Source organism: Scyliorhinus torazame, chromosome 13 (assembly GCF_047496885.1).
Source record: "Scyliorhinus torazame isolate Kashiwa2021f chromosome 13, sScyTor2.1, whole genome shotgun sequence".
Lineage (NCBI taxonomy): Eukaryota > Metazoa > Chordata > Chondrichthyes > Carcharhiniformes > Scyliorhinidae > Scyliorhinus > Scyliorhinus torazame.
In genome coordinates this window covers 90833046-90855783 of record NC_092719.1, presented here as the reverse complement: position 1 = coordinate 90855783, position 22738 = coordinate 90833046, and the positions used below count along the sequence as shown (strand labels likewise).

Genomic DNA, 22738 nt, shown 5'->3' with positions numbered 1-22738 from the left:
CTCCCCCTTCTCCCCAGCAGCAGCAACCCAGTTAACACCCCCCCCACCTCCCCCGCTAGATCCCTCACTAGCGTAATTGCACCCCCCATGTTGCTCCCAGAAGTCAGCAAACTCTGGCCGACCTCCGCTTCCCCCCGTGACCTCGGCTCCCACGGTGCGAGGCCCCCTCCTTCCTGCTTCCCTGTTCCCGCCATAATTACCATCGCGCGGGAACAAAGCCCGTGCTTCCCATTTGGCCCCGCCCCCAATGGCCGGCGCCCCCAGCTCCTCATCCTCCCTCTCCCCCCCCTCCCCCACGACATGGGGAAGAGAGAAAAGTTACAGGGTCGCAGGATTAACAACTTGGGAAATCATCTCTTCCCCCTTTTTCCCCCCCCCTCTTCACCCCACCACTTTGTCCCAAACGTTCTTTTTCTAGCCCGCTTATTCCAGTTTCTCCTCGACAATAAATGTCCACGCCTCTTCTGCCGTTTCAAAGTAGTGGTGTTTCCCTTGATGTGTGACCCACAGTCTTGCCGGCTGCAGCATTCCAAATTTAACCTTCCTTTTGTGCAGCACCGCCTTGGCCCGAATAAAGCTTGCCCTCCTTCTCGCCACCTCCGCACTCCAATCTTGATATACGCGGATCACCGCGTTCTCCCACCTACTGCTCCGAGTTTTCTTTGCCCATCTGAGGACCATCTCTCTGTACTTATATCGGAGAAATCTCACCACTGTGGCTCAAGGAATTTCTCCAGCCCTCGGTCTTGGCGCCATAACTCGATAGGCTCCCTCCACCTCCAACGGGCCCGTCGGGGCCTCCGATCCCATTAACGAGTGCGGCATCGTGCTCACATATGCCCCGACGTCCGCCCCTTCTGCACCTTCGGGAAGACCAAGAATCCTTAAATTCTTCCTCCTCGCATTATTCTCCAGCACCTCCAGCCTTTCCACACACCTTTTGTGTTGTGCCTCGTGCATCTCTGTCTTCACCACCAGGCCCTGTATGTCGTCCTCATTCTCAGCAGCCTTTGCCTTCACGACCCGAAGCTCCTGCGCCTGGGTCTTTTGCTCCTCCTTTAGCCCTTCAATCGCCTGTAATATCGGGGCCAACAGCTCCTTCTTCATCTCCTTTTCAAGTTCTTCCACGCAACGCCGCAGGAACTCTTGTTGGTCAGGGCCCCATATTAAACTGCCTCCTTCCGACGCCATCTTGCTTTGTGCTTGCCTTCCTTGCCGCTGCTCTAGAGGATCCACCGCAATCCGGCCACTTTCCTCTCCTTTTTCCATCCGTGTCCAGGGGGTATTCCCTTCTGGTTTACCGCACAGTGTTTTTAGCCGTTAAAATTGCCGTTGGGGCTCCTATTAAGAGCCCAAAAGTCCTTTCCACCGGGAGCTGCCGAAACGTGCGACTTAGCTGGTCATCGCCGCACCCGGAAGTCTGACCAGAGCTTTATAAAACTTCAGCATAACTTGCCTACTTTTGTACTTGATATCTTTATATATGAGTCTGAAATGTTTTGCTAACAGCTCTGTCAGTATGTCCGACCACCTCTGAGGATCTGTGCACATGAACGCCTAGGTACCCCTGACCTTTAAACCTGTATTACCTTTCCCTACGCCTTTTGCCAAATGCATCACCTCTTCTGTATTACATTTAATTTTCTAGTTGTTTGCCCATTCTGAGAGCCTATCTGTGCCCTGTTGCAGTCAAATAGTGGCTGCCTCGCTGTTTGCCACACCTCTAACTTGGGTATTATTGGCAAACTTTGCAATTTTACTCTGTTATAACATTTGTCTTTTATCGTGTTTCATAAATCTCTCAATGTAAAATGTTAGCATGCTCCTGTTGTAGTTAGTCTGTGATTTTCATGATGGCTGATTGAACGAAATGTAGCTTTATTTGCACATGCAGACATTCCATGGCAGTGGATGACCCATCATGCCTCTCATTGTACTGGAGTTAGAGGGATGTTTTGGGGTGGGTGTGACTGGTACCAGGCAGACTGGTTGAGATTCTAGTCCTACAATCTAGTTTTATAGTTGGAAAAGTTTTCTTGCAGGGAAGGTTATAATTTCATTTATTTTTAGCACCCTTTAAGGAAGTTATCTGTAATAATCAGATTTTGTCTGACTGGACTATTTTGATTGCTCAGTTTAAGGGTATGTCAGCGTGTCTGTGCTGGTGGTTGATGCTGTTTGAATCAAACTCTTTCAAAAACACTTCAACTACTAACAGTTCTCTCACGTGTCTCTAAATTTGTTGAGTCTTTTTTTTTCTTTATTGCATTCCTCCTCTGGGTCCCTTTTCTTTTCCAACAGCACCTTTTGGATAAGCTCTGTAAAGAGATTGAGAAGGACCTGAGACTATCTGTGCACACACATTTAAAACTGGATGATCGAAATCCGTTCAGAGTAGGCATCAAAGACTTGACGGATTTTTTCTCCATCAAACCAATCCGTTTCTTTAACCGATTCATTGACGTCAAAGGTTAGCTTCTATTCAGTGGCTTATTCAATGACTGTTCATTAAACATCACATTGTAAAGGTGGCAACAGATAACGTAACATTATAAAATAATTTTCACAAATATTTCTAACAGCATATGTAACTCACTATCTGGACAAGACTTTCTATAACCTGACAACAGTGGCTATTCATGACTGGGCCACCTATAGTGAAATGAGAAATCTGGCAGCCCAGCGGTACAGTCTCTCGATGACCGAAGCACATCTTCCAAGTCAGACCTTGGAACAGGTAAGTGCTGAGCTGTTTCTAGTGTGTGGAATGAATTAGGACTGCTTTGTAATAGTGAAAGAGAAGCCATCTGACTGATTGATGTTTGACACATAGAGCTGGTTTGTAGCAGTACTGCTGCCGAGGAATCCTGGTCTCAATTATTTTTAGTTCATTATCTATGTTTAGTTTTGCATTCTGATAGCTTGATTAAAGCTTCTATTACAGTGTAACTATTTATCAGTAAATTAAAGATAGTGAAAAGCAATTGCATCATTCTTCCTAACATGATTTCATATTGTTTTCAGGGATTAGATGTTCTTGAGATAATGCGAAATATCCATGTGTTTGTTTCAAGGTATCTCTACAATCTGAACAACCAGGTACATTTCAAGGAATAGATTTTTGAGATGCATTGCTAGGAGAAACTTTAATCATAAGAATTAACATACTTTTTGATGCTTAAGTCGAATTGATTAAATTTCTGACTTTTTCCAAGTTCGAACCAGACCAGAAAAATGGGCTTAATGCAAATCTCTTTTATTAATACATTCAATGAAAAAGAAAAATCATACAATTTTTGTTCGGCAAATCCAAATCTGGTTTACTAAAAATTATAAACTTGAACAAGACATGACTCTTGACATGTGTGAAACCGTACATGAGAATATGAATCATTTGGTTCTTGGTTATACGGAACATATCCTTCGCCTTGCACCAGCCCAGAACATTTTTCTCGCACAGTAGTTAGCACTGCTGCCTCACAGCGCCAAGGACTCGGGTTTAATTCCAGTCTTGGGTGACTATCTGCATGGAGTTTACATGTTCTCCCAGTGCAATGGTTTCCTCTCTCAATCCAAAGATGTGCAGGTTAGGGACAATTTAGCATTGCCAATCCACTAAATTAGATTAGATGGGGTTACGGGGACAGGCTGCTCTTTGGAGGATAGGTGAATACTGAATGGCCTCTTTCTGCACTGGGGATTCTATAATTATACATGGTGAGGACTCTATTTATGGTGAGCAGCCATGTTCCCGCCATTTTCTATTTCTTTTTAAAAAAAATATATTTTATTGAATTTTTTTTCCCTGAGCAACATTTTTCCCGCTTACAAAACAAACGAAACGATAACAATAACAAAACAGAAATTTTTTAACTTTTTAACAATAATAATAATAATAATAATATGCAAGTAACAAAACCTCGTACTCTATTGACCTATACTCAACTAAGCCTCCTCCCCCCCTCCCCCCCTGGGTTGCTGCTGCTGGTCATCTGTCTTCCCTCTAACGTTCCCCTAGGTAGTCGAGAAATGGCCTGGTGAACCCTTGAGCCGATCCTCTCAGGGCAAACTTTATCTGCTCCAGTTTAATACACCCCGCCATATCGTTTACCCAGGCCTCCAGTCCAGGGGGTTTCGCCTCCTTCCACATGAGTAGGATCCTGCGCCGGGCTACGAGGGATGCAAAGGCCACGACATCGGCCTCTTTCGCCTCCTGCACTCCCGGCTCTTCCGCAACTCCAAATAGAGCTAACCCCCAGCCTGGTTTGACCCGGGCCTTCACCACCTGCGAAATCACTCCCAATACCCTTCCAGTGCGTGGTTTGCCGGGCTCCCGCCACACGTCCCACATTTGTCATCCACTCCAAAGAACCTGCTCAATCTTGCCCTCGTTATGTGTGCTCTATGTAGCACCTTTAATTGAATCAGGCTAAGCTTGGCGCATGAGGAAGAGGAATTTACCCTGCTTAGGACATCAGCCCACATACCCTCCTCTATCACCTCCCTTAATTCTTCCCACTTTCTTTTTAGTTCGCCCACCGACTCCTCCCCCTCTTCCCTCATCTCTCTATAAATCTCTGACACCTTGCCCTCTCCGACCCACACCCCTGAAAACACCCTGTCCTTATCCCCTGTGTCGGGAGCCGCGGAAATTCCCTCACCTGTTGTCTAGTAAACGCCCTCACCTGCATATATCTCAAGAAATTCCCCCGGGGTAACTTATACTTTTCCTCCAGTGCTCCCAAGCTCGCAAAAGTCCCATCTATGAATAAATATCCCACCTTCCTAATTCCCAACTGGTACCAGCTCTGAAATCCTCCATCCATTGTTTCTGGGGCGAAATGGTTGTTCCTGATAGGGGACCCCACCAGGGCTCCCCGCACCCCTCTCTGTCGCCTCCACTGTCCCCATATGTTCAGTGTTGCCGCCACCACCGGGTTCGTGGTGTACTTTTTCGGTGAGAATGGTAGCGGCGCCGTCACCAGGGCCTCTAGACTCGGCCCTTTACAGGACCTTCTCTCCAGCTTTTTCCACGCCGCTCCCTCACCCTCCATCATCCATCTACGTATCATTGCCACATTGGCGGCCCAATAATAATCTCCCAAGTTCGGTAGTGCCAGTCCTCCTCTGTCCCTACTGCGCTGCAGGAACCCCCTCCTTACTCTCGGAACTTTCCCTGCCCACACAAAGCTCGTAATGCTCCTATCTATTTTATTAAAAAAGGTCCTGGTGATTAAAATAGGGAGACATTGAAATACAAATAAGAACCTCGGGAGGACCATCATCTTAATTGCTTGCACCCTGCCCGCCAGCGATAAAGGCTGCATGTCTCACCTCTTAAAGTCCTCCTCCATTTGCTCTACCAGCCGTCAGATTAAGACTGTGCAAGGTTCCCCAGCTCCTAGCGATCTGAATCCCCAAGTATCGGAAGTTTCTTTCCTTAGCGGTAAGCCTTCCATCTCTCTACTCTGGTCCCCTGGATGTATCACATATAATTCACTCTTCCCCATGTTTAACCTATACCCCGAAAATTCCCCGAACCTCCTCAAGATTCGCATAACCTCTATCATCACCCCTGCTGGGTCCGACACGTATAGCAATAGGTCATCCGCGTATAACGAGACTCGGTGTTCTTCTCCCCCTCTAGTCACCCCTCTCCATTTCCTGGAGCCTCTCAACGCCATGGCCAGAGGTTCAATAGCCAACGCAAACAACAATGGAGACAGCGGGCATCCCTGTCTTGTTCCCCTATATAATCGGAAATACGCCGATCTATGTCGACCTGTAACTACGCTTGCCGTTGGTGCCCCATAAAGTAGTCTAACCCAGCGAATAAACCCGTTCCCAAACCCAAACCTCCTTAACACTTCCCATAAATACTCCCACTCCACCCTATCAAATGCCTTCTCTGCGTCCATTGCCGCCACTATCTCTGCCTCCCCCTCCACTGAGGGCATCATTATCACCCCTAATAGCCGTCGCACGTTAACATTCAATTGTCTCCCTTTTACGAACCCTGTCTGGTCTTCGTGCACCACCCCTGGGACAGTCCTCTATCCTCGATGCCAGCAAATTTGCTAGCAGTTTGGCGTCCACGTTCAATAGTGAAATAGGTCTATAAGACCCACACTGCATCGGATCTTTGTCCCTCTTCAAAATTAGCGATATCGTCGCCTCCGACATTGTCGGGGGTAGTGTCCCCCCCTTCCCTGGCCTCATTGAACGTCCTCGCCAACAACGGGGCCAACAAGTCCACATATTTTCTGTAGAATTCCACCGGGAACCCGTCCGGCCCCGGGGCCTTCCCTGCTTGCATGCTTTCCAGTCCCTTAATAACCTCGTCCACCTCAATCGGCGCCCCCAGGCCTGCCACCGCCTGCTCCTCCACTTTCGGGAACCTCAATTGGTCCAGGAACTGCCGCATCCCCTCCTCTCCCTCTGGGGGCTGAGACCTATACAGTTCTTCATAAAAGGTCTTAAACACCTCATTTATCTTTCCTGCCCTTCGCACAGTGTCTCCCCTTTCATCCCTAATTCCTCCTATCTCCCTCGCTGCTGCCCTCTTTCGCAGTTGGTGCACCAACAGGCGACTAGCCTTTTCCCCATGTTCATTCCTCCTCCCCTGTGCCTTCCTCCACAGTACCTCCGCCTTTCTGGTGGTCAGAAGGTCAAACTCGGTCTGGAGTCGTCTCCTCTCCCTGTACAGCTCCTCCTCCGGGGTCTCTGCAAATTCCCTGTCCACCCTTAAAATCTCCCCAGTAATCTATCCCTTTCCTTGGCCTCTGTTTTCCTTTTGTGGGCCCCAATAGAAATCAGCTCTCCTCTGACCACCGCTTTTAGTGCTTCCCAGACCACTCCCACAGGGACCTCGCCATCGTCATTGACCTCCAGGTATCTCTCGATACACACCCTCACTCTTGCACACGCTCCCTCATCCGCCATCAGTCCCACATCTAATCGCCAGAGTGTTCTCTGCTCCCTGTCCTCTCCTACTTCCAGGTCCACCCAATGTGGGGCATGATCCGAAACCGCTATGGCTGAGTATTCAGCTTCTTCCACCCTAGAGATCAACGACCTTCCTAAAACAAAAAAATCTATCCGGGAGTACACTTTATGGACGTGGGAGGAGAAGGAATACTCCCTAGCCCTGGGTCTAAGAAATCGCCATGGATCCACTCCCCCCATTTGGTCCATAAACCCCTTAAGTACCTTGGCCGCTGCCGGCCTTCTTCCAGTCCTTGAGCTGGATCTATCTAGCCCCGGGTCCAGCACCGTATTGAAGTCCCCTCCTAAAATCAAATTTCCTGCCTCCAGGTCCGGAATACGCCCCAGCATCCGTCTCATGAACCCCGCATCGTCCCAATTTGGGGCATACACATTAACCAACACGACCTCCATTCCCTCCAGCCTACCACTCACCATTACATATTTACCTCCACTATCTGCTACGATGGTCTTTGCTTCAAATGCTACCTGTTTCCCCACCAAAATGGCCACCCCTCTGTTCTTTGCGTCCAGTCCTGAGTGGAACACCTGTCCCACCCATCCTTTCCTTAGCCTAACTTGGTCCGCCACCTTTAGATGCGTCTCTTGGAGCATAACCACGTCTGCCCTTAGTCCTTTCAAATGCGCGAGCGCTCGGGCCCTTTTTATCGGTCCATTCAGGCCTCTCACGTTCCACGTGATCAGCCTCACTGGGGGGCTACCTGCCCCCCTCCCGTGTCGACTAGCCATTACCTTCTCTAGGCCAGTCCCATATCCCGCCTCCGCGCTCTCGCTCGCTCCCCCAGCGCCGCATCCCGCCCCCGACCACCCTCTCTTTAGCCATTTCCTTTTGGATTTCCGCAGCAGCAACCCAGTTGCCGCCCCCCCCCCCCCCCCCCCCCGCTAGATCCCTATCTAGCTTGATTGCTCCCCCCATATCACTTCCGTAAGTCAGCTGACTTCAACTGACCCCGGCTACTCCTGCTCGTTCCTCGACCCCCCCGGTGTGAGGGAACTCCCATCCGCCTTGCGCCTGTTTTCCCGCCTTATTCTTTCTGGAGCGGGAACATCCCTTTACCTGACCTGCCTCTTATGGCGCAGCTCCCTTTCCCCTCCCCCTCTCCTTCCCCATTCTCCGACTATGTCCCGCCTCTCCCCCCTCACCGGTGCCCACATTTCCCCAGTGTCCCCCCCCCCCTTCCCTGTTTACTTCTCGATTAACTTTCACCATTCCATTAACAAAAACAATAATAACAACAATAACAGTTCCCTGCAGCATGAGTCCCTCAGTTCCGGTCCAGTTTCTCTTCATTGATGAAGGACCATGCTTCCTCCGCCGTCTCGAAATAATAGTGTCTCTCCTGATGCGTGACCCATAGTCTTGCCGGCTGCAGCATCCCAAACTTCACCTTCCTTTTGTGCAAAACCTCTTTGGCTCGGTTGAAGCTCGCCCTCCTTCTCGCCACCTCTGCACTCCAATCCTGGTAGATCCTTACCACAGCATTCTCCCATCTGCTACTCCGCACGTTTTTCGCCCATCTCAGGACCTCTTCTTTGTCCTTCAGGCGGTAGAATAGCACGATTATCGCCCTCGGTGGTTCTCCCGCTTTTGGTCTTCTCGCTGGGATCCGATTTGCCCACTCCACCTCCATGGGGCCCGCAGGGGCCTCAGCACCCATCAGTGAGCTCAGCATCTTACTTGCGTACGCTCCACAGTCCACTCCTTCCACACCCTCCGGGAAACCTAGTATCCTAAGGTTCTTCCTTCGCGCTCCATTTTCAGGGGCCTCAATCCTGTCAGCACACTTTTTATGAAGTGCCTCGTGCGTCTGAGTCTTGACCGCCAAGCCCAGGACCTCATCCTCAATACCTGACACCCTCTGCTCCACCACGCGAAGTTCAGTCTCCTGGGTCTTTAAAGTCTCCTTAAGCCCCTCAATTGCTTGTAACAACGGGGTCATTACCTCCTTCTTCAGCAGGTCCACGCACCGTCTCACAACCTCGTCCTGCTCAGGCCCCCATGTCACCTGCGATCCCTCCACCGCCATTTTGTTCCACTCCCTCTGACCTTCTGATTGCAGATTCTTCGGGCTGCAGCCGCCGCCGCCGGTTTTTCCCTCCGTCGTTCGGGGGGGGGGCTCCCTTCCCTCGCGCCTCGCACCGGGTTTTTCGGCCGGCAAAGTCCCCGTTGGGGCTCTTAAAAGAGCCCGAAGTTCCGTCGGAGCTGGAGCCGCCGAAACGTGCGGCTAGCTCATCCCTGCCGCAACCGGAAGTCCCCGCCATTTTCTATTTCATGACTTCCATCTTAAAGCGACTGTAGGATTGAGGTGATGTGATGGAGGCATTTTGGTACGAGGCATGGGATTGCTTAAGTGTTAGATAAGTCGAAGCAGCCTATAAGACCAAGCCTGATCAGCTGGAGAAAAAAGTCTCATACCAAAAAATACAGGAAGTTTGAAACTTTATTTCATTGCTTGTTATAGATCTTCATAGAGCGCACAAGCAACAATAAACATCTGAATACAATCAACATTAGGCATGTTGCAAACTCGATCCGTACGCATGGGACAGGCATTATGAACACAACAGTAAGTGTCCTTTGATCTTGGGTGAATTTTCAAAATTCATTTACTAGGAGAATGGGTACAATTCGGTCTTATTGAAAGTTTATTTATATAGGTTTTTCATTGCCTCTTGGTTCTTATATTCCATACCTTTGGTGATTAAAATCGAGCATTTCAGTAGCTTTTTAAAATTATAGCCTTATCAGTCTAAGCGTTCTCCAAGGCGGCCTTCAGGATGCGCAGCAGTGCAGAATCGCCGAGCAGAAACTTAGAGCCAAGTTCCACACACATGAGTACGGCCTCAACTGGGACCTTGGTTTCATGTCTCAATGTATTCACCCCCTACCATCTGGCCTGGGCTTGCAAAATCCTACCAACTGTCCTGGCTTAAGACCATTTTAACCAGTGATTATCCCTCTCTCCAGTTGCTCCGTCTGGACCTGTGAAGACTTAATTACCTGCAAAGACTTGCATTCAAAGTATTGTTTTGTATCTTTGACTTTGTCTGTATGTATGTTTCTGGAACCCACCTTCATTCACCTGAGGAAGGAGCAGTGCTCTGAAAGCTAGTGATTCAAAACAAACATGTTGGACTTTAACCTGGTGTTGTTGTAAGACTTCTTAATGTGCTCACCCCAGTCCAACGCCGGCATCTGCACATCATTATTAGTCTACGGTGCTAATTTTAATCTCCTGGAAACTTGTAACACCAGCTGTCCTTCCTTTTCCACAGTACCAGGCCTTCAGTACGATTATTGTTGGTATTTTTTCACTTCACACTTAGTGACACCAAATTCTACTATTTAACTCATTTCCCCACCTTACCATTTATCTTTGGGGATTTGCCTGATCTTTTAAAGAATTAACCCTATTTTGCATCACCTGTTCATTTGGAAACAATTTGCTATAGGCTGGGGTTCAAGACCATTTGGGCAGGGAGCCAATTGGAATGGACGATTGGGCTCTCAACCGTCGCTACTCGTGACTTATGAAAAGTGGTACATTGCAAATAATTTGTGTTTGGGCCCTGTTAGTATCAATTCTCAGAAACACTGCTTCATTGTTGGCTTTAAGCGTTATTACGATCCCAGACCAGACCCCAACAGTGGCTAGCTTATCGGACAGTAACCCCAATATTTTATTTTGTAAGACTAAAAGGAAAGGATACCTCGCTCCAAGAGTGATTTCACAAAAAACTAGCGATATGATATTTTAAAACAAACTTTATTACCCACACAGTATTGAAATTCCTTTAACATCACAGAAAATAGCTTTCAGTACCCCTTAAACAATGCTACTCAATACAGTGAGTATAATACCCTTAATTGCTATCTGTATTCCCATTCAAACAACAACAAAAAACATCTCCACACTCAATCCACTGAAATACCATTAGCACATAGGAATACCTGCTGTTCAGAGGCGTTCATAGAACATAGAACATACAGTGCAGAAGGAGGCCATTCGGCCCAATGAGCCTGCACCGACCCACTTAAGCCCTCACTTCTACCCTATCCCCATAACCCAATAACCCCTCCTATCCTTTTTGGACACTAAGGGCAATTTAGCATGGCCAATCCACCAAACCGACACGTCTTTGGAGTGTGGGAGGAAACCGGAGCACCCGGAGGAAGCCCATGTTCTTTGTGCAAGAGAGACCTTGTGCCACTGCTTTAAAGAAAAGATCTGAATCCTTTCGGAATCATGCAGAAACTCTGGCTGTATTTCTTCAGAAGCTGTTTCACCTTTCCAGCCACACTGCTCTTCTGTCTGCAAACATATCTTTAACTGAACTGCAGAGAGCAAACTGCTTGACTTCTGTTCACAGCTTCATCTAACTCACAACTGGACTTTTTTTGCGAAATGCCTGATAACCTTAGCTCCACTCAGTAATGACATAATGACCTCCTCGAAAAACTCTATCAAGTTAGTGAGACACGACTTCCCCTTCACAAAACCATGCTGCCTCTCACTAATACGTCCAAACAAGAACAAAGAACAAAGAAATGTACAGCACAGGAACAGGCGCTTCGGCCCTCCAAGCCCGTGCCGACCATACTGCCCGACTAAACTACAATCTTCTACACTTCCTGGGTCCGTATCCTTCTATTCCCACCCTATTCATATATTTGTCAAGATGCCCCTTAAATGTCCCTATCGTCCCTGCTTCCACTACCTCCTCCGGTAGCGAGTTCCAGGTACCCACTACCCTCTGCGTAAAAAACTTGCCTCGTACATCTACTCTAAACCTTGCCCCTCTCACCTTAAACCTATGCCCCCTAGTAATTGACCCCTCTACCCTGGGGAAAAGCCTCTGACTATCCACTCTGTCTATGCCCCTCATAATTTTGTATACCTCTATCAGGTCGCCCCTCAACCTCCTTCGTTCCAGTGAGAACAAACCGAGTTTATTCAATCGCTCCTCATAGCTTATGCCCTCCATACCAGGCAACATTCTGGTAAATCTCTTCTGCACCCTCTCTAAAGCCTCCACATCCTTCTGGTAGTGTGGCGACCAGAATTGAACACTATACTCCAAGTGTGGCCTAACTAAGGTTCTATACAGCTGCAACATGACTTGCCAATTCTTATACTCAATGCCCCGGCCAATGAAGGCAAGCATGCCGTATGCCTTCTTGACTACCTTCTCCACCTGTGTTGCCCCTTTCAATGACCTGTGGACCTGTACTCCTAGATCTCTTTGACTTTCAATACTCTTGAGGGTTCTACCATTCACTGTATATTCCCTACCTGCATTAGACCTTCCAAAATGCATTACCTCACATTTGTCCGGATTAAACTCCATCTGCCATCTCTCCGCCCAAGTCTCCAGACAATCTAAATCCTGCTGTATCCTCAGACAGTCCTCATCGCTATCCGCAATTCCACCAACCTTTGTGTCGTCTGCAAACTTACTGATCAGACCAGTTACATTTTCCTCCAAATCATTTATATATACTACAAAGAGCAAAGGTCCCAGCACTGATCCCTGTGGAACACCACTGGTCACAGCCCTCCAATTAGAAAAGCATCCCTCCATTGCTACCCTCTGCCTTCTATGGCCTAGCCAGTTCTGTATCCACCTTGCCAGTTCACCCCTGATCCCGTGTGACTTCACCTTTTGTACTAGTCTACCATGAGGGACCTTGTCAAAGGCCTTACTGAAGTCCATATAGACAACATCTACTGCCCTACCTGCATCAATCATCTTAGTGACCTCCTCGAAAAACTCTATCAAGTTAGTGAGACACGACCTCCCCTTCACAAAACCGTGCTGCCTCTCACTAATACGTCCATTTGCTTCCAAATGGGAGTAGATCCTGTCTCGAAGAATTCTCTCCAGTAATTTCCCTACCACTGAAGTAAGGCTCACCGGCCTGTAGTTCCCGGGATTATCCTTGCTACCCTTCTTAAACAGAGGAACAACATTGGCTATTCTCCAGTCCTCCGGGACATCCCCTGAAGACAGCGAGGATCCAAAGATTTCTGTCACGGCCTCAGCAATTTCCTCTCCAGCCTCCTTCAGTATTCTGGGGTAGATCCCATCAGGCCCTGGGGACTTATCTACCTTAATATTTTTGAAGACACCCAACACCTCGTCTTTTTGGATCACAATGTGACCCAGGCTATCTACACCCCCTTCTCCAGACTCAACATCTACCAATTCTTTCTCTTTGGTGAATACTGATGCAAAGTATTCATTTAGTACCTCGCCCATTTCCTCTGGCTCCACACATAGATTCCCTTGCCTATCCTTCAGTGGGCCAACCCTTTCCCTGGCTACCCTCTTGCTTTTTATGTACGTGTAAAAAGCCTTGGGATTTTCCTTAACCCTATTTGCTAATGACTTTTCGTGACCCCTTCTAGCCCTCCTGACTCCTTGCTTAAGTTCCTTCCTACTTTCCTTATATGCCACACAGGCTTCGTCTGTTCCCAGCCTTTTAGCCCTGACAAATGCCTCCTTTTTCTTTTTGACGAGGCCTACAATATCTCTCGTCATCCAAGGTTCCCGAAAATTGCCGTATTTATCTTTCTTCCTCACAGGAACATGCCGGTCCTGTATTCCTTTCAACTGACACTTGAAAGCCTCCCACATGTCAGATGTTGATTTGCCCTCAAACATCCGCCCCCAATCTATGTTCTTCAGTTCCTGCCTAATATTGTTATAATTAGCCTTCCCCCAATTTAGCACATTCATCCTCGGACCACTCTTATCCTTGTCCACCAGTACTTTAAAACTTACTGAATTGTGGTCACTGTTACCGAAATGCTCCCCTACTGAAACATCTACCACCTGGCCGGGCTCATTCCCCAATACCAGGTCCAGTACCGCCCCTTCCCTAGTTGGACTGTTTACATATTGTTTTAAGAAGCCCTCCTGGATGCTCCTTACAAACTCTGCCCCGTCTAAGCCCCTGGCACTAAGTGAGTCCCAGTCAATATTGGGGAAGTTGAAGTCTCCCATCACCACAACCCTGTTGTTTTTACTCTTTTCCAAAATCTGTCTACCTATCTGCTCCTCTATCTCCCGCTGGCTGTTGGGAGGCCTGTAGTATACCCCCAACATTGTGACTGCACCCTTCTTATTCCTGATCTCTACCCATATCGCCTCACTGCCCTCTGAGGTGTCCTCTCGCAGTATAGCTGTGATATTCTCCCGAACAAGTAGCGCAACTCCACCTCCCCTTTTACATCCCCCTCTATCCCGCCTGAAACATCTAAATCCTGGAACGTTTAGCTGCCAATCCTGCCCTTCCCTCAACCAGGTCTCTGTAATGGCAACAACATCATAGTTCCAAGTAGTAATCCAAGCTCTAAGTTCATCTGCCTTACCCGTAATGCTCCTTGCATTAAAACATATGCACTTCAGGCCACCAGACCCGCTGTGTTCAGCAACTTCTCCCCGTCTTCTCTGCCTCAGAGCCACACTGTCCCTATTCCCTAGTTCTCCCTCAATGCTCTCACCTTCTGACCTATTGCTCCCGTGCCCACCCCCCTGCCATACTAGTTTAAACCCTCCCGTGTGACACTAGCAAACCTCGCAGCCAGGATATTTATGCCTCTCCGGTTTAGATGCAACCCGTCCTTCTTATACAGGTCACACCTGCCCCGGAAGAGCTCCCAGTGGTCCAGATAATGGAAACCCTCCCTCCTACACCAGCTGTTTAGCCACGTGTTTATCTGCTCTATCTTCCTATTTCTAGCCTCACTGGCACGTGGCACAGGGAGTAATCCCGAGATTACAACCCTCGAGGTCCTGTCTTTTAACTTTCTGCCTAGCTCCCTGAACTCCTGCTGCAGGACCTCATGCCCCTTCCTGCCTATGTCGTTAGTACCAATATGTACAACGACCTCTGCCTGTTTGCCCTCCCCCTTGAGGATTCCCTCTACCCGTTCGGAGACATCCTGGACCCTGGCACCAGGGAGGCAACATACCATCCTGGAGTCTCTTTCACGTCCACAGAAGCGCCTATCTGTGCCCCTGACTATAGAGTCCCCTATTACTATTACTCTTCTGCGCTTTGACCCTCCCTTCTGAACATCAGAGCCAGCCGTGGTGCCACTGCTCTGGTAGCTGCTGTTTTCCCCTGATAGGCAATCCCCCCCGACAGTATCCAAAGGGGTATATCTGTTCGAGAGGGGGACAACCACAGGGGATTCCTGCACTGACTGCCTGCCCTTTCTGGTGGTCACCCATTTCTCTGCCTGCACCTTGGGTGTGACCACATTTACATAACTGCGATCTATGACGCTTTCCGCCACCTGCATGCTCCTAAGTGCATCCAATTGCTGCTCCAACCGAACCATGCGGTCTGTGAGGAGCTCCAGTTGGGTGCACTTTCTGCAGGTGAAGCCATCCGGGACGCTGGAAGCCTCCCGGACCTGCCACATCTCACAGTCAGAGCACAGCACCCCTCTAACTGACATTGCGTCAATTAATTAAAATTTGTCTTTTTTTTTTTAAATACTTTTTTTTTAAATTTCAAAGTTACTGTCAACTATCTGTTTCCTAGCACTAGATTTCTAATAGAAATGCGATAGCTAACTATAATACTCTCCGATCTCTGGCTTAGATATCCTCTAAATTATAATTAAGTTATTATGTTTAATTAGTTCCCAAATACTCAAATTTTTTTAAAATTTAGGTTAGAATCCCAACCAGCCACTCTGGCCACAGCTTTTCTGTGATGTCACTTTAGTTTCCCCCCGACACACACAATTTGAAAAAAGGTATAAAAGTAAAAATAACTTACTTACCTTCTTACCTTCTGAGTGTCTTAGATGTTCTCAGGTTCTCTCGCTGACAGAGACTGCTCCTCCACCTCCGAACCTTGACCTGCACAATGCTAATAGTATAATAATAATATAATATGGCACTTACCTTACACCAATGGGTCTTATTATTAGGTTAGAGGAGGAGGGCGGGTGGGAGACACTACACGTGTAGTGTCTCGGGTTTCCTCTCCACCAGAATTTATTGGTTGGGGGGGGGGGGACTTGCCAGAGGTCCGCGGGTCGAACTTCCGGTTCCCGCCTTATATAAAAACAAATAAAACAGAAAAGAAGAACAGACACGGGACCAGGCAAGGCTTTTAAATACACTACTCACCTCCAAGAAGGCCCCTGCGCACCGCTGCCGCCGAAATCCAAAGGGCTGCTCCTGTAAAGGCAAGGCTTTTTAAAGTAAGTACTCACCTCCCAGAAGGCCCCTGCGCACCGCTGCCGCCGAAATCCAAAGGGCTGCTCCTGTAAAGGCAAGGCTTTTTAAAGTAAGTACTCACCTCCCAGAAGTCCATTTGCTTTTTAAATCTCCCGCGCTTTTTAAATCTCCCGGCTTTCTCTCCTCTCGCGCTGTTTTCAATGTCCCGGCTCACTCTCCTCTCGCGCTGTTTTCACTGTCCCGGCTCACTCTCCTCCCGCGCTGTTTTCACTGTCCCGGCTGTCTCTCCACTCGCGCTGTTTTCACTGTCCCGGCTGTCTCTCCACTCGCGCTGTTTTCACTGTCCCGGCTGTGTCTCCACTCGCGCTGTTTTCACTGTCCCGGCTCACTCTCCTCTCGCGCTGTTTTCAATGTCCCGGCTGTCTCTCCACTCGCGCTGTTTTCACTGTCCCGGCTCACTCTCCTCTCGCGCTGTTTTCACTGTCCCGGCTCACTCTCCTCCCGCGCTGTTTTCACTGTCCCGGCTGTCTCTCCACTCGCGCTGTTTTCACTGTCCCGGCTGTCTCTCCACTCGCGCTGTTTTCACTGTCCCGGCTGTCTCTCATCTCCAAGTGCCAGGCAATCTCTGGAAAAAGAGAATCTGACCACTACCCCTTGACATTCTTTGGCATTAGCACCACTAGCAACATCCTGGGGTTTACTGTTCGCCAGAAACTGAACTGGACCAGCCATATAAATACTGGGCTACAAAAGCAGATCAGGTTGAGAATCCTGTGCCGGGTAACTCGCCTCCTGACTCTCCAAAGCCAGTCGACCACCTACAAAGCACAAGTCATTAATGATGAGATGTTCTCCACTGGCTGGATAGGTGCAACACCCACTCCCTCAACCATTGACTGTTACAATCTGGTTAGGAGCCAGTATCGTTTTTGTGGAAAGTAGACAAAGTTTGAAACCCAGTTACCCCCTTAGAGAATAAAGCCCAAGATTCCACGGCTTTAAACAAACAAAACAATTTATCTTGTATTTATCTTGTATTTAATTTATCAACTATCTATCTTGTACTCTAACATTCTGAATTACCATGAGGCAAATATGAATTAACATGCGAACTGTGGCCGAACACATCATAGTGCACACTGGGGGCCAGTTTAGCTCAGTGGGCTGGACAACTGGTTTGTGATGCAGGATGCGACCAAAAGCGTGGGTTCTCGTACTGGTTGAGGTTATTTATGAAGGCCCCGCCTTCTCAACCTTGCTCCTCGCCTGAGGTGTGATGACCCTCAGGTTAAATTACCAGCAGTCCGCTCTCCCCCTAAAGGGAAAAGCAGCCTATGGTCATCTGGGATTATGGTGACTTTACTTTTCGTGCATGTTAAATGGCAGATGTGACCAAGACAAATCTCACGGAATGTCAGTGACCATTGAGATTCTCAAAATCTTGATAACACTGTCCCCCGAGTGAGGATTTCAACTCGCTGCGTTTGACGATCTCTCGTGTGAATTCCCTCAAAAGCCTCTGTGACTTGGACTGCCTCAATGACTGTTCACCAGCCCCTCCCCCGATGTTTCAATCTCCTCCTGAGACTGTGTTCCACGGGAATCACAAAGCTGCACTCCCATCTGCAATTACAATTCCAGCTATTTCACAGACCTGCCGCTTCACGGAGCTGCCGCTGTCACTGGATTGCTCTGAACTCTACTCTCATGGCTACGCCAAACTATTAATGACTCCCAGGGCTTATCTGAGTTCTAAATGCCTGGTATGAAACCAGGGACCTTTTTCCACCTCTTGTTTTCATGTCTGTGTGTGTGTGTGGTCTGTGTGTGTATGAGGATCTGTGTGTGGGGGGGGGTCTGGGTTTGTGAAGTGGCTAGTGGTGATTTGTATGCACCAGTCAGGATGGAGTGGTCCCTCTGCCACAGGCTATGACAGATCCAGAGAGAATTATTTCTGTGAATGCTGTTGGTACCTGAGTGCTTCGCTGAAGTGTCTGATTGTATATGAATGATTTGACATTTAAAGCTTTCATACATTGATCACTCAAAATTGTCCTTTCAATTTTTGTTTCAGGTGAATTTCACATATCAATTTCTGAGGAAGAAGTTTTATATTTTCAGCCAGTTCATGTATGATGAACACATCAAATCTCGTCTCATCAAAGATATTCGATCCTTTAAGGAGACAAAGGACCAAAATGATCAAAAGGTATCAGTAGGCTTTCTGAAGTATTGAAATTCAGTTAATTTTGTGTTTAATATCTTTGAATGTGCAATGTGTTTCAGCAGTACATTCCAGGTGATCAGGTGTCAGCTGAAAGGCAGGTTGGGGATCCAAATGTAAAATGTACCAACATTTGTACTTACTGATCCATTAAAAACAGCAGTCTCTCTCGCCTATGGGAGGAAGAATAAGTGGGAAGGGAAGAAATGTGGAGCAAAAATTAACATAGCAGTCCGACCGCAGCACGCCAATTTACAGCCTTCGTAGAAAAATGGAGTTGTGGGATATGATCCCTGAAATCTGTTTTTTTTTTTAAACTCTGAAAAATACCATGTAATTATGAAGTGAGTTGTTCACTACATTGTTGGCTTTGCTACTTGATTCAGTCGTAGTCTGTTCAGATAATTTCAAATAATTGGTGAAAGGATTAGAGGGAAGTTGAGAATTTTCTTCACCCAGAGGGTGGTGGGTATCTGTGCTCACTGTCTGAAACAGTGGCAGAGGCAAAAAAAACCCTCATTGCAATTGTAAAAAAAATACTTGGTGACCTACAGGGCTGTAGACCAAAAGCTGGAATGTGGAATTAGCTAGGATGGGCCTTTTTCAGCTGGCAAAGACATAATGAGCTGAATGGCTTCTTCCTGTGCCACAACACTTCGCGTTTCAGTGAACCAACTTACTCTTGTTCACAGTATCCTTTTGACCGTGCAGACAAGTTTAATCGAGGCATCAGAAAACTTGGGCTAACTCCAGAGGGACAGAGTTACCTTGACCAGTTCAGGCAGCTCATTAGCCAGATAGGTAAGTAACTGAAAGCAATTTTTCAATGCCTGTAAAGTAATGCTATTGCCACATTCCTCTTTTGTTTCGAGATACAGATTGTAATTTGCTGTACTTTTTTTAAGTGTGCAGTTCTGGTCACCCTATTATAGAAAGGATATTATTAAACTAGAAAGAGTGCAGTAAAGATTTACTAGGATGTTACCGGGACTTGATGGTTTGAGTTATAAGGAGAGGCTGGATAGACTGGGACTTTTTTCCCTGGAGCGTAGGAGGCTTAGGGGTGATCTTATAGAGATCTATAAAATAATGAGGGGCATAGATAAGGTAGATAGTCAACATCTTTTCCCAAAGGTAGGGGAGTCTAAAACTAGAGGGCATAGGTTTAAGGTGAGAGGGGAGAGATTCAGAAGGGCCCAGAGGGGCAATTTCTTCACTCAGAGGGTAGTGAGTGTCTGGAATGTGCTGCCAGAGGTAGTAGTAGAGGCGGGTACAATTGTGTCTTTTAAAAAACATTTAGATAGTTACATGGGTAAGATGGGTATAGAGGGTTATGGGCCAAGTGCGGGCAACTGGGACTAGCTTAATGGTAAAAACTGGGCGGCATGGACTGGTTGGGCCGAAGGGCCTGTTTCCATGCTGTAAACCTCTATGATTCTATGCTCTTCTGATGTTCTGATGTAAGGATGGGTTAGGGTCCCTACAGGCTTGGCAAAAACTAGCAGTGGTCTGTTAAGGATAGATTTGTGTTTGTTCAGGGCCTGTTAAAAGAGATGGCAGTATTACGATCTCAGACAAAACCCCCACTAGGATATCGGACAGAAATCCCAATATTTAATTTTATTTGTAATACTGTGAGAAAAGGATACTTTGCTCCAGGAGTGATTCCACGTAAAAATAGGGATATGATACATCATAATAAACTTTATTACTAACACAATATTATTAACTTTAAACTCATAAAGAAAATAGCTTACAATTACCAGTTAAACAGTGCTTAACAATAATAATCTGTTAGTGTCACAAGTAGGCTTACTGTGAAAATCGACGCCTGTTTGGGTACACTGAGGGAGAACTGAGAATGTCCAATTCACCTATCAGCACGTCTTTTGCGACTTGTGGGATGAAACCGGAGCACCCGGAGGAAACCCACACAGACACGGGAAGAACGTGCAGACTCCACACAGACAGTGACCCAAGCCGTGAATCAAACCCAGGTCCGTGGGGCTGTGAAGCAACAGTGCTAACCACTGTGCTACCGTGCCGCCCTGTAACATGAAACGCTAACTTCTAACTGTTACCTTTTAACTCCACTGAAGCAAAAGCCATCTCCGGTCAAAATCCACTTTTAAATACAGTTAGCCAACGCAATAATTATTTGCTGTAAAGAGATGTCTTGCATAAACCACTTTGAAAAAGAGAGATCCTTCAGGAACAAGCTGCAGATTCTTGTCTGTGTCACCCACTGTTTAACTTGGCAGCCTAAGGCAACACAATGGTGCAGTGGTTAGCACTGTTGCCTCACGGTGCCAATGGTCCCAGGTTCGATCCGGGCTTTGGATCACTGTCCGTGTGGAGTTTGCACATTCTCGCCGTGTTTGCGTGGGTTTCGCCCCCACAACCCAACAATGTGCAGGTTAGGCGGATTGGCCACGCTAAATTGCCCCTTAATTGGAAAAAATTAATTGGGTACTCTAAATTTATTAAAAGAAAACCTAGCAGCCTTTTCAGAAACTACCGTTATGTTTTAGGAGGTTGAGGGGCGATCTAATAGAAACTTACAAGATAATGAATGGCTTAGATAGGGTGGACGTAGGGAAGTTGTTTCCATTACCCGGGGGCACAGCCTTAGAATAAAAGGGAGTCACTTTAGAACAGAGATGAGGAGAAATTTCTTCAGCCAGAGAGTGGTGGGTCTGTGGAATTCATTGCCACAGAGGGCGGTGGAGGCTGGGACGTTGAGTGTCTTTAAGACAGAAGTTGATAAATTCTTGATTTCTCGAGGAATTAAGGGCTATGGAGAGAGAGCGGGTAAATGGAGTTGAAATCAGCCATGATTGAATGGTGGAGTGGACTCGATGGGCCGAATGGCCTTACTTCTGCTCCTATGTCTTATGGTCTTATGGTTCACAGGCAAAATATTTTTCACTAAACTATTTTGAGGAAGGACCGAAAAATTAGCGCTAAACCCTCACCGATTCCAGTGCTGGTGAGGGGCTAGCACCGGCAGCGAGTGAAACTCCCGCGGACCGCACCGGAAACGGTCTGAGAATGTCCGGGTCCCAGGCCGCGCATGCGCACGGCTGACGACTTGCACCGGTCGCGCTGTACAACATGGCCCCTATTCTGGCATTGGAATCCATTTTCTGCCCGATCGTGATTTTGCCGTCGGGCTGCGGAGAATCCAGCCCATTATCTCGAATTATCTACTCCCCAGGGAACCATTCGTATTAAAAAAATTCCATTAGCTCAAATTTTTACGATGCTTTAATTATCTCTTTTTATATGAAGTCTATCTTTTAAAAAACATAACTGCAGCAGTTATGCACATACCATCTGTTGCTAACTTTTGGTTGGTTCAATTGGCTCTGTTTTATAACCTTTGCTCTAGAGTCACTAGGTATCTTTATGATACCACCACGAGGTTCAAGTTCAAGTACTGATCAATAACTCAACACGCCAATTAGTAAGATTCAAATCAATACACATTTATTATACACAGTAAATTACTACTCATGCATAAACTCTACTTTCTAGGCTATTTCTATAACTAACAGGCCTATACTTAGCTTCGGACTGGCCCACCAGGTCAGAGGAACAAATGGCCTTTCGTTCAGGTCCTGAGTCTACGGGATTCAAAAGCTGGTATGGACTGGTAGCTAGGAGCGCCTATCGCGTAGCGAGCGTTGACTTGAGACTTACTTTCTTGGAGGCCGCTGGACAGTTCACTCTCGGGTTGCTTCGCGTTGCTGAGTGACCCTGTCAAGAAGGACGATTTGAACTTGGGGGCTTTACTTTATAGTCCGCAGGGGCTTCCCGCCTTTCGGGGCGGACCCCGTACCTGGTTTCAAGTGATTGGACTTTGTTCCAATCGCTTGGTTCGATTTCTCCAATACTGGAGCTGTTCCCTGATCGTTGGGCGGTCTTTAAGTGTCCGTTAGTCTCTTTTGTGTTGGCTCCTGCTGGCGCCGACGAGTTTGGCTTGGCTTTGTTTACACCGACTGCAGCAGTCATGCACATACCATCCCAGACTTTTGACCCTTAGCGCACCAAATACATACAGTATATCTGAAATTCCTACATTCATCACATCTGTAAGGATAGACTTGGGTCTGTACCGGGCCTGGTAACAGAATGGTAGTGATCTGTAAGGATAGATTAGGGTCTGTACCAGGCCTCCTGAAGGGATGCAGTAGTCTGTAAGGATAAATTTGGATCTACATGGGTACTGGTAAAAGGATGACAGTGGTCTGTAAGGATAGACATGGGTCTGTACGGTGCCTGGTAAAAGGATGGCCTGGTAAT

General features: G+C 47.4%; 1 protein-coding gene across 8 annotated transcripts in view; it reads left to right on the top strand.

The window, feature by feature from the left end:
* washc4 (WASH complex subunit 4) overlaps positions 1-22738 on the top strand; it is a 425031-nt gene that overhangs the window by 320401 nt on the left and 81892 nt on the right. For all 8 annotated transcript variants that reach the window (XM_072471956.1, XM_072471955.1, XM_072471953.1 and 5 more), the window contains 6 exons: positions 2302-2470; positions 2583-2737; positions 3025-3099; positions 9468-9572; positions 18284-18418; positions 19126-19234. In XM_072471956.1, coding sequence (XP_072328057.1) covers positions 2302-2470; positions 2583-2737; positions 3025-3099; positions 9468-9572; positions 18284-18418; positions 19126-19234 — 748 coding nt within the window. The remainder of the gene's footprint in view (positions 1-2301; positions 2471-2582; positions 2738-3024; positions 3100-9467; positions 9573-18283; positions 18419-19125; positions 19235-22738) is intronic.